At 43.5% G+C, this 15,819-nt stretch overlaps 1 protein-coding gene across 1 annotated transcript in view; it reads right to left on the reverse strand.

The window, feature by feature from the left end:
- Nucleotides 1–707: 707 nt before the first annotated feature.
- Nucleotides 708–15,819, reverse strand: part of ZNF335 (zinc finger protein 335) — a 67,483-nt gene continuing 52,371 nt past the window's right edge. Inside the window, exons 12-24 of the mRNA XM_088481929.1 lie at nt 12,513–12,606; nt 11,845–11,936; nt 11,084–11,343; nt 10,822–10,921; nt 10,560–10,739; nt 10,264–10,406; nt 9,509–9,585; nt 9,354–9,424; nt 3,824–3,901; nt 2,769–2,852; nt 1,943–2,008; nt 1,621–1,702; nt 708–1,540 (exon numbers count right to left, since the gene is read on the reverse strand). Of these exons, the coding sequence (XP_088338055.1) occupies nt 1,440–1,540; nt 1,621–1,702; nt 1,943–2,008; nt 2,769–2,852; nt 3,824–3,901; nt 9,354–9,424; nt 9,509–9,585; nt 10,264–10,406; nt 10,560–10,739; nt 10,822–10,921; nt 11,084–11,343; nt 11,845–11,936; nt 12,513–12,606 (1,428 nt within the window). The 3' untranslated portion in view covers nt 708–1,439. The remainder of the gene's footprint in view (nt 1,541–1,620; nt 1,703–1,942; nt 2,009–2,768; nt 2,853–3,823; nt 3,902–9,353; nt 9,425–9,508; nt 9,586–10,263; nt 10,407–10,559; nt 10,740–10,821; nt 10,922–11,083; nt 11,344–11,844; nt 11,937–12,512; nt 12,607–15,819) is intronic.

Genomic DNA, 15,819 nt, shown 5'->3' on the forward strand with positions numbered 1-15,819 from the left:
GACATCCCTTACCAATTAAATAGTGAAATGCTCAACTCCATCATTAGTCTATACCCATATAACCTCTCAGAATAATCAGCCAGGTGTATCCATGACATGCCTGCCAATGTGACTAGTCTTAACTGTGTTTAGTCTGGAAGGATTATTTTTCAGAAGAGAGTGTGAGTGTGTGTGTGTGTATTGTCTGAAATGCAAATAATCCAACAGGTCCAGGTCAAACACCATGAAAAAATGTGCCGAGCAATCCTTTTCTCTCTGCTCACTCATGTCCTATTACTTTGAGCAATCCAGGATGTTCAGCTTTTTCAATAATTGTCTGTTCACAAACCACTTGGCTCATAGTCATCACACTAATAAAATGCTCACTGCCGATTGGCTGAGCACTGACGCTTCTTGTGGTGTAGAATTCTGACTCAGTTAGTTTAAGATGCTGATGTAGGACTCAGGGTGCATAAAACAAAAGCCTGCTGACCTTCATGAGGGATCAGGTGTGAAAAGAAGCTTCCTATTTGGTGCCCCTTTGCTTTCAAACACAAATCAAATAGATAACCACACAGAAAATAAAGGACAACAGCTGATAAATGCATGCAGACACAGGAAACAATCAAAGCCTATCCAACTGCAAAAAGAAAGGAGAGCTAGACTCCCTCACATACCTCCTCCCCAGCACAAACAGGTCACGTGTAAAGAATGAGACTGTAACACTGTTCAGTACTCGTCTCTTTATCTGCAGGGATATACAGTACTGTACAGTGCCTAGCATGGTGGAAGCCTGCTCCTATGGCTAATGTATAGACAGATGCCATGGAACTAGTGTTTATAGCAGAGGAAAAGGGAGGAAGAGGATTACACGCTTTTATGATTATCCATGTCCTTGGGGGATTAAATACCAAAATCTGCCCTAATCCCTTTAATCTGATAAGAGAAGAGGGAGTAAAATCACAGATCAGACACCATTCCTTGCACCATAAGAGGGGAAAGAGCAGTGTTCCATTGATTTAATATTAATTTATATTATTGAATATGATTATTCATCACCAGATCTGTCTCCAGTTTGTTTAAGTGGAAGAAAAATAAACATTTGCTTGCATTAAAAAGATAAATCATTAGCCTGGTCATGAAAAAAGTGCAGTGAAGACATTGCAAGCAGTTTCCCCAGCAACTGTTCCCTGTTGATACACAGAGCAAATCGAACAACTGCTTTCAAACTCAAGAGAGCTAAAAACATTATATGGAATAGCAAAACCTATTCTGTAACATCCATATTCACTTCAGCATGGCCAATGTTCTCATCCATCAAACCGTCAAGTCCTCTTTGTCTGGAAGCCAATATTTGTAATCCTTGCACAACAATTCTACAAATGGCGGCGCAGTCTGATGCTAACAGAGGGACCAAGCGAACCTAAGGCTCATCTCACAGGCCCATGTAAACGACACCATCATTCCGCCAGAGTGATCACATCATATTGTATTTCCTGCTGTAGAGCCGATTCTGGGTCCGTTGTATACACAGTCTGAGCCATTGCTGCATCTGCCACAGCTGAGACACAGTAAAACTGGTTATGCATGATATACCACATTTACGTAGAAACACACATGTATTTTCCATTAGATGCCAACCTGTAACAGCAGAGTGTGCAGCAGCCTCAAGCTGTTCCTGTGTGAGAAGTTGCTGAGTGGGTGACATGGGCACAAAGTGAATCTGTCGAGGGAAGAAAGCTAATGATTAATTATCCCTGTGCCCTGAGCCGTTTGTCTCTCCCTTATTAGCTTCTATTATAACCACACAGCTCACAGGGAATCTAATGAGCACTCAAACTACAATATAATAGAATTTAATACTCAAATTACTTTGGTGCCGATGATTGTACATGAAAGCTAGTTTAGTCCAGGGGACATAAGAATGTTGGAACCATGTCAGAGCAGCTACACATGTACTCACCTGAGGGTCTGGAATAAATGGTCCTCCTGGTTCATACTGAATGTGAGTAATCTGCCCATCCTGAACCTGTAAAGTAAATGTAACAGATGGCATAATAAAAGATATTAATATTAGTATTGCTACATACTTAGCAGTAAAGAGGGCAATAAAGACATAGCTAATGATCCAATGAAATCATAGGGGACAAAGGGAGGGGGTAATAGACTGTTTCCTGACGGAAAGGTAAGGGGTAATAGAACTGTAGTCTGGCGTAAAGGTAAAGGTGCGTAATCCACTAATAGACAGAGAAACGAGAGCACGATTACGACATTGTAATCGTGCTGTCGTTCCAGACTGATGTGCCTACACTGAACGCTCAGTGTAGGCACATCCATCATGCTGAACCTGACGTGAACATCAGGTTGACCAGCATGTACGGGCGATGATAGATGTAAAAAACGACCAGCGGGCACGCGCATCGCTGGTCGTTTTTGACATTTAAATGACAGATTTACGGCTGATTACTGAGCGATTGCACGATTACGATGGTTGGTGGTAATACAAATAGCTGGTTGTCTGGAAGAAGCACAGAAGATAGTACAGGAGTGTCAAATTACATTCTATGGGGTTTCCAAATTATGCAATTGCTATAATTGCCTGGTATACACAATTTACATTGTACAGTGCGTTGAAAAATGTTGGCAATTTACATGGTAATAGTAACAATTTTGAGGAGGGGCTGCATAGTGTCACACATCAGTATAAGCGGTGCGATGAAGCCTCTGAAGGCAAAATAGCTGGGTTAAAAATAGTCTTTGAGATAGTGGGCATAAGCAAGTAGGGCTACCTGAATATGATGGCCTTCTGGGAGAACAACATACTCCTGTGGGAGCAGGTGAGGGACTCCATCCTGGGAAATAATGTATCGTACCTGGAGACAGATTAATATTGGTGGTAAAGAGAAGTACAGCTAAGTGGAGTACCACAAATATTACACAGCAAAAGGGTAAGAAAAACTATCAATACAAAAAAAAAAAAAGACATGGATATAACCACCTGCAACAACCTCCACACTGGTCTTCACCAAAACAGACTATCATCCCTACAATCTATTATTAATGCAGCGGCTAGAATGATTTTCCTTGCAAAAAGTTAATCTACTGTTGCTCCGCATGTCAGTCGTTACATTGGCTGCCTGTATCTCATAAAATCAATATAAAATACTTTTACTAACATACAAGGCCGTAAACAACATCACACCAACATACATACTCTTCTTTCAAAATATCTCCCAACTCGCCCCCTCAATTTTGCACAAAATCTGCACTTGTTATATATAGTTTGCTGAACATTAGGCGGCCCTATCGGGTCCCTAATACGGAATATGCCCGTTGCATAAACCATGCAGAAACAAGCGTTTTCTCATGTGTGACTGGCCCATTAGTGATGATGAAATTGCCCCTGAGCTACTCTTATTACCCCTACATAGTTCAAACTAAATTTACATGCGTAACTTCCTTACTCCAACAACTCTGAGTGCAGCCCAAAATTGCTGCCAACGTTACTGTATGCCAAAATAATATAGCCTACGTTCTATATGTAGCACTTATTGCTATTTCACTATAGATTGTGAGCTATATGTCTGTGTTATTACTGTGTTCCCAATTGTGAAGCGCAATGAAATATGCTAGTGGTATACAAATGTTAATAAATAAATCAGACAAAAGCTAGAACTAAAGGAGAATGTTAACAGTCAAGCCAAATGGAAAGAAGAGCCTGTAGTGTTCCACTCTTGCTAGCATTACATGAGAGACAGACCCAGCAGGGTGCTCCCCAGCAGAACGCCATCACAATGGCACCCTACCCTTCAACCCCTCTAATACCTAGCAATAGTGACATTACCTGGTTATCTGCTGTAACCAGCTGCTGCAGGGTCTGTCCATCTGCCGTTGTAATTTCCTGAATATAAGCTGTATCTTGCTAAAGAGAGGACAACAAAATAATGGTATCAAGATGGATATAGGATCAATAAAGCTGTAAAAAAAAATAAACTGAACAGATCATTTCGGAAGCTGTGGGTTCTGACAGACAGCACAGTGGGTAGAACATTTTGTCGGGTACAATTCAGTATTGCTGTTTTGAGAAAAACAACATTAGTATGAATTTAGCAAGAGAAATTACGCACCATCTAGTACAGGACATAAAAGGTGATATAATAGAGTACATTAAGCAATATAATGTGGAAAGGTATAAGCGGGCTGGAAATACAGGAACCACTGAATCAGTTATCTATTACAGGCCAGAAAGGGGACAGCTGATGGATAAGAAAATGGAATTTTTTTTCTTACCTGAGAAATCCTTTTCTTTAAATTCCATGGGGACACTAGAGAGACAACGCATAAAGGAGGTGCTGGAGGATCTGGGTACTAAATAGTTCAAACTTGACAGCACAGGCTCCTCCTCCCCTATACCACACCCCATGCACAGAGCAGCCAGTTATTACTTAAAAGCCCAAGGGACAGAGAGTAGGAGATGAGTACCAGGCGCACGCACACACACAAAGTCTAGTTGGTCTGGACTGCCACAATCCTGGAAAAAGCCCCAAGCAAAGCCAGGGATGTAAGGGCGGGCATCCAGTGTCCCCCATGGAATTCAGAGAAAAAGATCAAGGTATGCACCAAATCCCATTTTTTTCTTTCATCCATGGGGGACACTGGAGAGACAATGGAATGTCCCAAAGCTGTCCAATAAAGGAAGGAACGCTCTTGTGTTGTCTATAGGATCCTTCGCTGAAATCTAGCCTCACTAGAGATTACGGTGTCAAAATGGTAGAATTTTATGTAAGTATGCACTGAGGAGCAAGTAGCAGTCCTGCAAAGCTGCTTTGCCGAGCCATCCAGAGAATCCACCTGACCGGGTCGAGTGGGCCATCACCGAGTCCGAAACAGACATGCTCGCCAAAGTGAGTCCTGTCAGATGACCACCTTACTAGACAAGCTATGGCTGCTTGGAGGCTGGCCAACTCAATTGTTTATGTAATAGAGCACGAACAAAGTCAATGCATCCAAAAACTTTGGTCCTGTCAACATAAACACGTAGATCACACACCATATCCAAAGATCTGAAGGACGACTTAGGATCCTGTTGTTCCTCCACCATTCCTGGTTGATCAGAAACTGACAAATAACCTTTAGAAGGAAAGCCAATTAGGTCCACAGGGCCACAATGTCATAGTGAAACATCCTGAAAGGTGACCCGGGAGACAAAGCACTCAGTTTAGAAACCACCCCCTTAAGAGATAGCCAGGAGTAACACAGTCTGCCACATAAAACATCTAAAAAGTCTACTTAGTCCAAAGGTTAAAAAGGGATGGTGCTCAAGAGCCTGTAGGACCAGAACCAGGTGCCAAGCGGCAACAGGGGGTACAAAGGATGTGAATGTGGAGAACCCCATGGAGGAAGGTCTCCAACGCAGGAATGATCACATCCTTTCTTTGGAAATAGATTGAGAGGGCTGAGACCTACACCTTAAGGGAAGATAAAAGGCCCATGTCCAACCCCATCTGTTGGAAAGCCAGAATCCTGGAGAGGCTGAAAACTGCAGGATCCAACTTTCTGATGGCACACCAGGAAAAGTAAATTTGCCACACCCATCAATACGCCCTAGCGAAAACAGATTTCCTGCACATGGCATCTTATGCACAACAGCGTTAGAGAAACCCATGGCCATCAAAAAGGCTGTCTCAACATCCACCGTCAATGCCAGAAGACAGATTCCGGAACTGGAACGGATCAGGAATGAGAAGTCCGGCCTGAGGAGGTGACGCCAGGGAGGAGTTATCGACAGCCTGCGAGGGGCCGCTTATCACACCCTGTGAGGCCAATCATCACCAGAATGGGAGGATCCACCTACCAGCTTTAGCTTGCAAAGAACAGTTGGAAGCATGGCCACTGGTGGAAAGATGTACATGAGGTGAAACGCCAAGGAGCTGGATAACACATCCACCAGAAGAACCCCCGGATCCAAGACCTGGAGCTGGACCTGTCCATCCTGTATGTCAGGTAGTAATCATTGAGTTGACTATTCCCCAGATATTCTCAATCTAGGTGGGTAAGAATAAAGGGCACTGGTACGTCTGAAAATTTGTAGACCTTAGGAGTACAGGCCAAAGTTATACTCTCAATGAGGAGAAAATACAGTTTTCTTGAGTCGCATAGTACCCTTTCACAATCTTCAACGCCTCAACTGAACTCTATATAGATTGTGATAAATTCCGAACCCAGGGAGGTCCCACAGCAATAGATTAAGGATAGTCTGTGGGACAAAAACAGATGGTGAAGCCTCATCACCAGAGATCATCCATGTCAGAAGATTTATGGGATTGGCCAACATACCAAGAAGACAGCAGAGAAAGCAATGACCTGGCGAGCGGTAAGGTGCTAGCCCACACTGGCGTGGCCCATTGCCTGGTCACTGTTCCTAAGACTGTACACGGCAAGGAGAGTTAGTAGGTCATAGACTGATCCACCTACCAAGGGCCCACAGGTTCATAACGTTACTGGAATGTCCGACCGGACACGTCTACAGGAATACTGTAGGCATTTGTCAGAGCATTCCCCGGCTAGGGACACCTGTGGATGAAGTCCCCATTGCAGACTTAGCAAATGTATACAAAAGGTACTTATTGTAGAAAAGATTCCAATGCAACAGCATGCCAACCAAACAATTGTGACTCTGTAGAAATATGCGTACCAGATCACACAAAATTACTAACCTGTAACTTACATAAGAAAAGTTAGTAATGTAAATAGGTACAGAACCAGCAAAGGACATAGTATAATCAGAGTGGCTGTGGCTGTATAAATATGCACCTGAGCAAATAAAAATAGATGTCAGCCAAGGTCACATCAACCAATGTGGTTAGTGCCTTAAAACATATACACTTTAGGAAATTAACCCTAATGCAAGTCGAAAAATAAGTTTGTAAAGGTCACAATATAGGATAAATGTGGCTTTTGAGCATGTGAATTTGTGTCATGTTATAAAGGAACAACAAAAATGCCAGGAAATACAAGCATTAGCAAATGGTACACCAGAAGCTATAGGGTTATTAACTCAGAACATGCTATAAGGCAAATGTACTATTAGCAGTGGCAGAGTAAACGACCTCTGCTGCCATTCTTGGGAAGGACATATAACACAGAGACTACATACAGAATGTGGTATACGCTGTGTGGCATGAATAATGCAAACTGACATGGGTTTTTGCAAAGGCCACATTATACGAGCAATGTAGTCTCAGGCGTGTAAACTGCTCTACGTTGTCATTTGAGTGTATAGCCCTTAAACCAGTGAATACAAACATATATTTTGTGGTATAATTAGGTATTTGCTTTGTAATATGAATAATGCAGTCTGACATAGCCATAAGCAAAGGGCACATTATAAGATGTGGCTTTGGTCAGTGCAAATTGTGCTTTTCTTTTACCATTGTGGGCAGGCACCTAGAGCAACAAATACAAAGTCATATACAGTGGTATACGCCTTGTAGTGTGGAACAGTAAAGGACACAAAAATTTAGAAACTCATATATACCGTGGATTGTAAACTGCATCAGGAGACCTGAGAGTTGAAACCAACTCACTGCAAACTGACAGTGGTTCTGAACACAGAATAATCAGAGGTCATACGTTAATGGGCACTTTGAAATATATCTCAGACCACCATATTGCACCCTTCTAATAACCTAAGTTATATTGTAAGGTACACTAACTGTTTGGTTGCGGTTTTAATCTGGAATTAAGTACTTCTACAGACTGGGCTGGGAATGTAATGCTCAGTTAACTGCTGTATTCAAGCAGACTACACAGAATATGCCTATACACACAGATGTAGCAAAACCTAGAGCATAAACATAGAGGAATTTACTTAGCTATACTTATAACTAAGGCTAGCTCGGTATCGAGGAGGAATATGCCATACTGAACTGAAGTAGCACAGACTACTGGAGAAATGGCCTCCCGAATGTCACATGAGATCCCTTAGGCGGCTGTCTGAACCTCAACTTTTTGTCAGTTTGTCTGGGGCTGGGTGGAAGCACACCCTGTTCCATTGGGGGCTTTGCCACCAGGGACCCAGACTGCAGCGCCCCGTATAGCATGTATCACTGAGACCACCGTGATTCTGAGCCGTACTTCTCTGGGACAGCTTCGGAAGAATTCCCTTTAGCAGACATGTTAGAAGCCTGTGAAGTGATTCCCGCAGAGATCACACAAAATGGCTTGTGAGGTAAACTGTGCACTTGCACTTAGATTTAAAGTCCACACTAATATTAGTGGCTTCAATGTATTTGGATTGAAACAGCTAATATGCTAGGGTTGCAAACTAACAGTGAATTCTTGTGAGCAACTGCAGAAATAGGCACTTTAGCAGCAGTATAAAGGACCTTATATTGCTGTAACCTGAGCTCTAGACAATTGAGCCTCTTGTTTATATCAGTACTAAGCATAACACACAGCAGCACCCTGCACACAGTAAATTCAGAGAGGCACAATAGAACAGTATATGAAAAATCTGGTGTGGTAAAGGAAACAGACAAACGATAACCCAACAATTAATCTGAGGAGGAACACCACTCTCCAGCTGCCAACCTGTCTGAACAGGAGCTGATAAGATGGCCACCTAGCATCTGAGAGGAGAGGAGGGCAGATGTGCTAAGGCTTGGAGAGTTATAAAGTGGAGAGCTCCCAACTGTTATTTTTCATACACAGCCTGTAACATGGCAGTTAGGAGCTAATTGGCTGCTACTTTCTCTCTCTCTCTCCACGGCTTAGTACATAGACATCATTTTGAGAAGACCCGCGGGGGGTTGCCTGCAGAAGGTGGTGTGCCAAAGGGTGAGTGAGAAGCAAACAGGAAAAAGGCTCCTCCCCTGGGCTGACTGGGTGGTCCAGAGAAGGGCTGGAGAACCAGGCCATCAAACGCCCCACAGGCCCCCAGCCCCGCGGTGGTCTCCAACACCCAAGGGAAGCCCTTACCTGCTCTTCTGCTCCATTCATGGCTCTCTGTACGCTCTGGGGGAAAGTCCGCAGCTACTGACTGCGTCGACAGAGCTGCGGCACTAAAAAAAAACAAGCCTGTCTGATCTGGGCAGGGGGTGGGGTATAGGGGAGTAGAAGCCTGTGCTATCAAGCTTTATATATGTAGTGCCCCAACTCCTCCAGCACCTCCTATACCCAGTGCCTCTTCAGTGTCCCCATAGATGAAACATGACTAGAATAAATCAAAGATGTTCGGTCCCAACCAGTGTATTTATTGGTAATCAGGCCTGCAGGAAACTGGAAAATGCGGGTATCCCGCCTTGAGATACCGCAGACAGCTCCTTTTAATTAACCGCAGGCCTTCCATCATAAAGCCATATTCCCATCCTAACCTGGTTGCCCACAGTTTCCTCCTGAGCTAGGAATATGTGTTCTTCATCCATGGTCGGTGCAGATGCAAGTTCTGCAAAAACATATAACAAATTAATGGCACAATACAGGGTTCCTTCTGTAAAATATATTCCTTAAGCCATACTCTCACACTCACCTTGATCAGGCTGCTCCACATTTGCCCCAGTGTGTAACCGCTGTATGTGGAATTTAAGATGACCTTTCCTATTAAATCTGGAAGGCATAATAAACAGAGTAATGAGTTGTACTAGAAGTGTAGCAGAAGCCCCAGAGCATCCTGCAAACAGTCATCTGCAGCAAATGGCACATCCCTTTTGTATTTCATAATAGGTGAGAAAACTCGAGGCAGATAATAGACATTTAGTGGTTTACGTAGTTTAGATTCACACAATAAAGAGTGTTGGGGGATTGGAATCCAATTAGAAACTAGAATATAGATTGTGCAGCATAAGAGAATGGGCAGCCCAATCACTCCACAGTGATATCTAGACACAGGAGGTAAAGTGTGGCTTCCTCTATAATTTAAAGGAAGTGTGTGAATATATAACATATGGGACAGATATATACATACACACACACATATATATTATATTATAAAAAACGGAACTCAGAAAGAGGCAAAACGTCATCTTACATGGACGAACATCATCATTCCTGGACAAAAGTCCATGTAAGATGATCTGAGCCTGCGCATCCATAATATATATATATATATATATATATATATATACACACATACATACACACACACACACATATATATATACACAAATAAATATGTACACAAACTAATATGCACACACAAGGGCAGGTCCATACTGTATATACATCAATACACATAATACAAGGAAATATACATTAAGAGGATGTTGTGAGGTTGGCCAATCCTACCTCTGTCCACATATATGACATGAGTGTGGCCTGTGGTTGGTGTGTGTCATTGCATGTCTGCTTAGATCTTTCTTGTTCCTAGAAGCAAAACTACACTGATTGCAGCGATGAGGCCGGAGGTCAGAGTGCAGAGACATGTGAGCCTAACATACCAAGAAACAGAAACACACATTAGCCAAAAGGTGGCCCAGTTAAAAACGAAAAATGCAAATTGGAAAAGGGAGAAAGACATCCATCTAAAATGAAGATTAGGAGGTAGGCTGCTGGCTGTACTACAGAAAATCCTAAAGTCTTACCCTGATCTCGGGCCATGTTACAGCATTGAAATCACAATCTGGGCATTTAAATCCACTACCGCCTTCAACATGAGATCTTTTATGACTCTCCATTTCTGCTCGACCCCAGAAGGCAGAATTGCAAATTTTACAGGAAAACTTTTTTGTTGCAAGTGGAGGTTGAGGTGGATTTGGAGCAATCTAAATTGGAAGACACGTCATATTTAGAGAGAACGACATTATAAAAGAGGTTTATGGTTTTTGGAGCTGTATCTTGTCTCACTTGTGGTTGCTGTTGCCTATTTAGGATCTGAAGAGCATTCTTGTCTTTTCCATTCTCTACCAGTAGTGTCTGGGGAGATCTTGGGGGCACATCATTCTCACTGCAACCACAAGAGAAAAGTAGGTGACAATCTCCTGCTAGATCAGGTCTATACCTGTCCACCACTTGCTATCATATGCACCACCCTTTTTTTTACCCCAAGAATCCCCATCCCTCCCTTAATTCCTATATTCTTTCCCATTAGTCCCAACACGAGTAGTACCTGCATAGCTGTGTCTGCATGCGCTCTGCATTAATAAGGCTGTACTCTGCAGTGTTGAAAGCTGTATTTATAGTAATTTGTTGCACCGTTCCTTCATAGTCTGCATCTGAAATGCCAGTCTCCTCATAACCAGCTTCTTGCACATCTGTCACTTGTCTCTCATCCATATGTAATGTTAGAACCTGAGCCATATGTGGTTCCTCAGATGTAACTTCTGACACTTGGCTGTCTATACAGGGCGCAGATTTTACCACAGCCACCTACAGATATTAGATAGTGGTCTGTAAAAATGATGCAGGTCAGTAACAAAGTCATAATCATGGCCATGGTTATGGGCCAAGCCACCACGCCCAGGTAACCTCTGAGGGTAGGTCCCCAACATACTGGGGTTGAAATCCAGAGTGCAGGACACCCCCAAACAGGCCCAGCTGAGCCACCCCAGGGCATCACTCGAATGAGGAAAGGTGAAGTGTAAAAAAGCGTAAGATAGAAAAGAGCAGCTACTGCTGCATATACAAGAAGGTGAAAAATAGAGGTTTAAAAATAATACATATATATTAATCAAACAATAGAGGTGCTAAAAGTGCAAAAAAGGAAAATGTGTTTATAATACGATGCCCTGAAGCAGCCCAACCAAAGCAATCCAGGGGACCCACGCCCCAAAAATCAACCCATAGCTGTATGGCCATGGTTATGCTAAAACCTCTATTTATTGCACAATTCTCCTCTTACTTATTTCGATTTGCTATAACCCAACGTACTTGCAATGCACCTCCAGGACCATCTCTTTGGGTACACATATTCAAAAGCAGATCAAGAGCAGCCTGTGTTGCGAGTTCATCACCTTCTCCACCTACACAGACAAGAAGTTACACATAATTTAGAATAGATCCCCCTCCTTCATGCAACTATACATAAATACCAGCTTCTACTTAAGCATACATGACATGCAGGGGCTGATGCAGTGTGTATCTTGCATGTTTCCGCACTTCGTATACTCCGCAGATGATTGTCCACAGGTACAAGAGTCCACATTTCAGGCACATATATACTTGTGATGGAAATCAGCATAACAGGGCTATAGTAGTGTGTGACATTCTCATCTAGGTGATGGCCATAGAGGGTGTGACAATGAAACTGCAGGCTATGCAGACTTGTTCAGAAGCGTAAATACGTCTGTTTTCAGATGTATAATTTTGCACCAGGGATAAAGCTGGTGCATTGTGCAAGTCAGCACTGATGGTAATGATGACAGATATCAAACCAAGCATGTGGATAAGGGCGGCCTGCTCGCAAAGATACTTACAACTCTGCGTACAGACCTTTTTCCCATGCACCCAATGTGTAAGCAATTAAAGCTACCTTGCATTCAACTCTGCATAATAATGCATCACAATGTTAACCAATACAAAAACGCCATATGTCTCACCTTGTTCATATATTATAGTAGCAGCTTCCAGTGTATTCTGTACTTGTCCTTCCTCCTGGTGAAGCATGTGATATGTAAGCTCTCTGGGTGGGTTCTAAGCAAAGGCATGCAATAATATTACAGTCTTATCAGGAGATCCTACAAGTCAACTTGTAATTTCTTTTATAATCTATCACTTACGTCATCAAGTTCATGCCAGTTGTACTGTCACCATATTATCAACACAACAACTGTATCACTTAATTTTTTAACATTGCATGTCTAAAAGGTGTTATCCTTAAATGTGGGTACACACCAGGCAGATCTCTATGTCGACCGACAGAGCGGCCAATCAGGTAAGCTATACACACTTACTGATCAGCTACCCGACGTGTTGGCGTTGACATCACAACTGGGTGGTCACACTTGAGATGTCAATCACTGGCGGTCCCTACAGCAATTTGCAGATATATATCGGCCATCTGATGTGCTGCAGAGCCGATGCGATATGTCTGTAAACAATGTAGTTCACAGACATATCGGGGTACACAATTCAATTGAACGGCTTATATATAGCCCAGTGTGTACCCAGCTTAACCCTTCGTTGCAGAGGAGGAGTGGGGCTCTTCCTCCCATTATCAGCTAGCCTGTGGAAGACAAAACCCACTCGTCCTCTGCAGAGGCGGGTGTAGCTGAACCCCTCCCAAAAAAACAAACATAAAAATAACTTTCCTTGTCCACACTGGTCCAGGAGAGTGACAGGGACACTCTGCAGCCACCAGCAGTAAATTCAGAAGAGCCGCCAGTGCGCACACTGCTTTAAGTAAAATAATGAAAATGATGGAGGTGGGACTTTAAGGCTCTCTATCATCCCCTCCATATAACATAGAATGATGGGGGTACCCTTGTTTGAAAGAGGGGAGTCCACATTTTCAAATGTTGTGCCCACAAAAAAGCTAATGTTTGGTGATCACACTGATCACTGGACATTAACCCCCTGCACTACAGAAAAATAATGTAGACCAGGCATGGGAGGAAGATCTTCCCCAACCTAGCTACAAATAGAACTCACCCACTTTAGATAGAGGGTGATCCCTTCTTTCAAATATTGGGGCCCCTTAGTAATTATTGTTTGGTGATATGTTTTCCATTTATGGTGGGGAGGGCACTACGTGCCTCATCACCCTCATAGTGACAGCTGCAACTGAGTGGGCACCCCTATTTGAAAGAGGAGAATCTCCACTTTCAAATTATGTGGCACACTAGTAGCTGTTGTCTGGTGATCACCAGATAAGATTACCTTTTCTACAGAAAAATGAAGAGTTATGGTATAACATACCTTTGTTAACGTTCTTCGAGGTCCATATGGTCCACAGACATTACCTTGGGGTATGTGGTTGGAGTGATCCAGGCACCAAACAGTTAAAAGCTTTAGCTCCCAGGAGGATGCAATGGGTCCTCCTCCAAATATACCCCACCTCTGGCTACAGGCATTTAGTTTGTTACCAAGCCCGAAGCAGGAGAAAGAAAAAGATGAGAAGGAAGGACAATTGTACCTTAGAAACACTCTCTCTAAGAAGAGGGAATCATGGAAATACAAAAGAAAAAGATTACCCAACACCACCAGGTGCGTTAAGGTTGAGTGTCCTGTGGACTCTATGGACCTCGAAGAAAGAGAGTTAACTAAGGTATGTTATACCATAACTCTTTCTTCTTTTCTTCTTCAGGGTCCATAGGGTCCACAGGAACTACCTTGGGGATGTCCTAAAGCAGTTCCCTTAAGGATGGGGATGCTCCTGAGCAGAAAGGAGAATCCGCCGCCGAAAGGAAGCATCCTGGGAGGCAAAAGTATCAACTGCATGGATGACCTGTCACCGCGCCCCATCCTTGCAGACATGGTGAGGAGCACCCAATCTGGGATCAATATTGGGCACCCCTTGTCTAAATAAGTCGTTTGTAGCCACCACGCCAGGTAGAGGCGAACTTCTGGCGAGATGTGGATCATTTTAGACTTTATCAGATGGTGCCGACCATCCCAATGAGACCGACATCCATCGTTGCACGGTCCTGGAATGGAACTGGGTATAAGCCACCATGTTGAAGGTGGATACCATGGACCCCAGTAACTGCATTGCTAAGTGAACAGATACCTTCTGCTTGCACAGCAGTTTGCATACCCGTACTTGTAGGGCAGCAATCTTGTCTACTGGTAAATGAATCCTTTGACCCAGAGAATCCAGCAGCATCCCCAAATGTTCCATCTGCTGAGTTGGAGAAAGAGAAGATTTTTTCCAATTGATTATCCAGCCGTGCTCCTGCAGACAGGCAATGGTCATTTGGAGATGGTGCTGTAAAACTTCCGGAGATTGTGCCAATATTAGGAGGTCGTCCAAGTATGGTAGTATCCAGACTCCTTGTTGCCTGAGATGAGCAGCCATGACTGCCATTATCTTGGTAAATAGCCGAGGTGCTTTAGACAGACCTAAGGGCAGAGTCTGGAATTGGTAATGTTGCTGCCCCACCGCAAACCTCAAACTTTTGGTGAGATCGAGCAATAGGTACATGCAGATACGCATCCTGTATGTCTAGGGCACAGGTTCTCAAACTCGGTCTTCAGGACCCCAAACCGTGCATGTTTTCCTGGTCTCCTCACAGGATCACAAGTGAAATAATTAGTTCTACCTGTGGAACTTTTAAAATGTGCCTTAAGTAATGAATACACCTGTGCACCTGCTAAGTGACCTGGAAAAAATGAACTGTTTGGGGTCCTGAGGGCCGAATTTGAGAACCACTGGTCTAGGGAAACCATGAAATCTCCAGGCTCCATTGCCAGCATAGGGTTTCCATGCGGAATTTGGGTACATGGATGAATCTGTTGAGAAATTTTAGATTCAGAATAGGGCAATAAGACCAATTTGGTTTCAAAATCAGAAACAAATTTGAATAACCCCTTCCCTGTTGCGTTACAGGAATGGGATTATAACCCCTGACCTCAGGAGGGCACAAAAAGCTACTTGGAGGGCCAAGGCCTTGACTGGGTCTGAAGGCAGAGTTGTACAAAGAAACTTCTGAGGGGGATGCCTCAGGAACATAAGGGCATACCCATGAGAGACCACTTCTCGAACAAAAGCATCCATAGTTGTCTGATGCCAGGAGTAAGAAAACTGGAGAAGTCGGCTTCCTAACAAGATCTCCCAGAGGGAGGCCCGCTCCATCAGACCGCGGGCTTATCGTCCGGCTTGTAGGCTGGAAGTTTGATTTTCTGGTCTGTCTTCCTGCGGGAAAGGTCCTGTCTAGAGAAAGACTGTCCTTTCGCCCTTAAAAGGAC

The sequence above is a fragment of the Taudactylus pleione genome, unplaced genomic scaffold (assembly GCF_031769625.1).
Source record: "Taudactylus pleione unplaced genomic scaffold, aTauple2 ptg000279l, whole genome shotgun sequence".
Taxonomy (NCBI): Eukaryota; Metazoa; Chordata; class Amphibia; order Anura; family Myobatrachidae; genus Taudactylus; species Taudactylus pleione.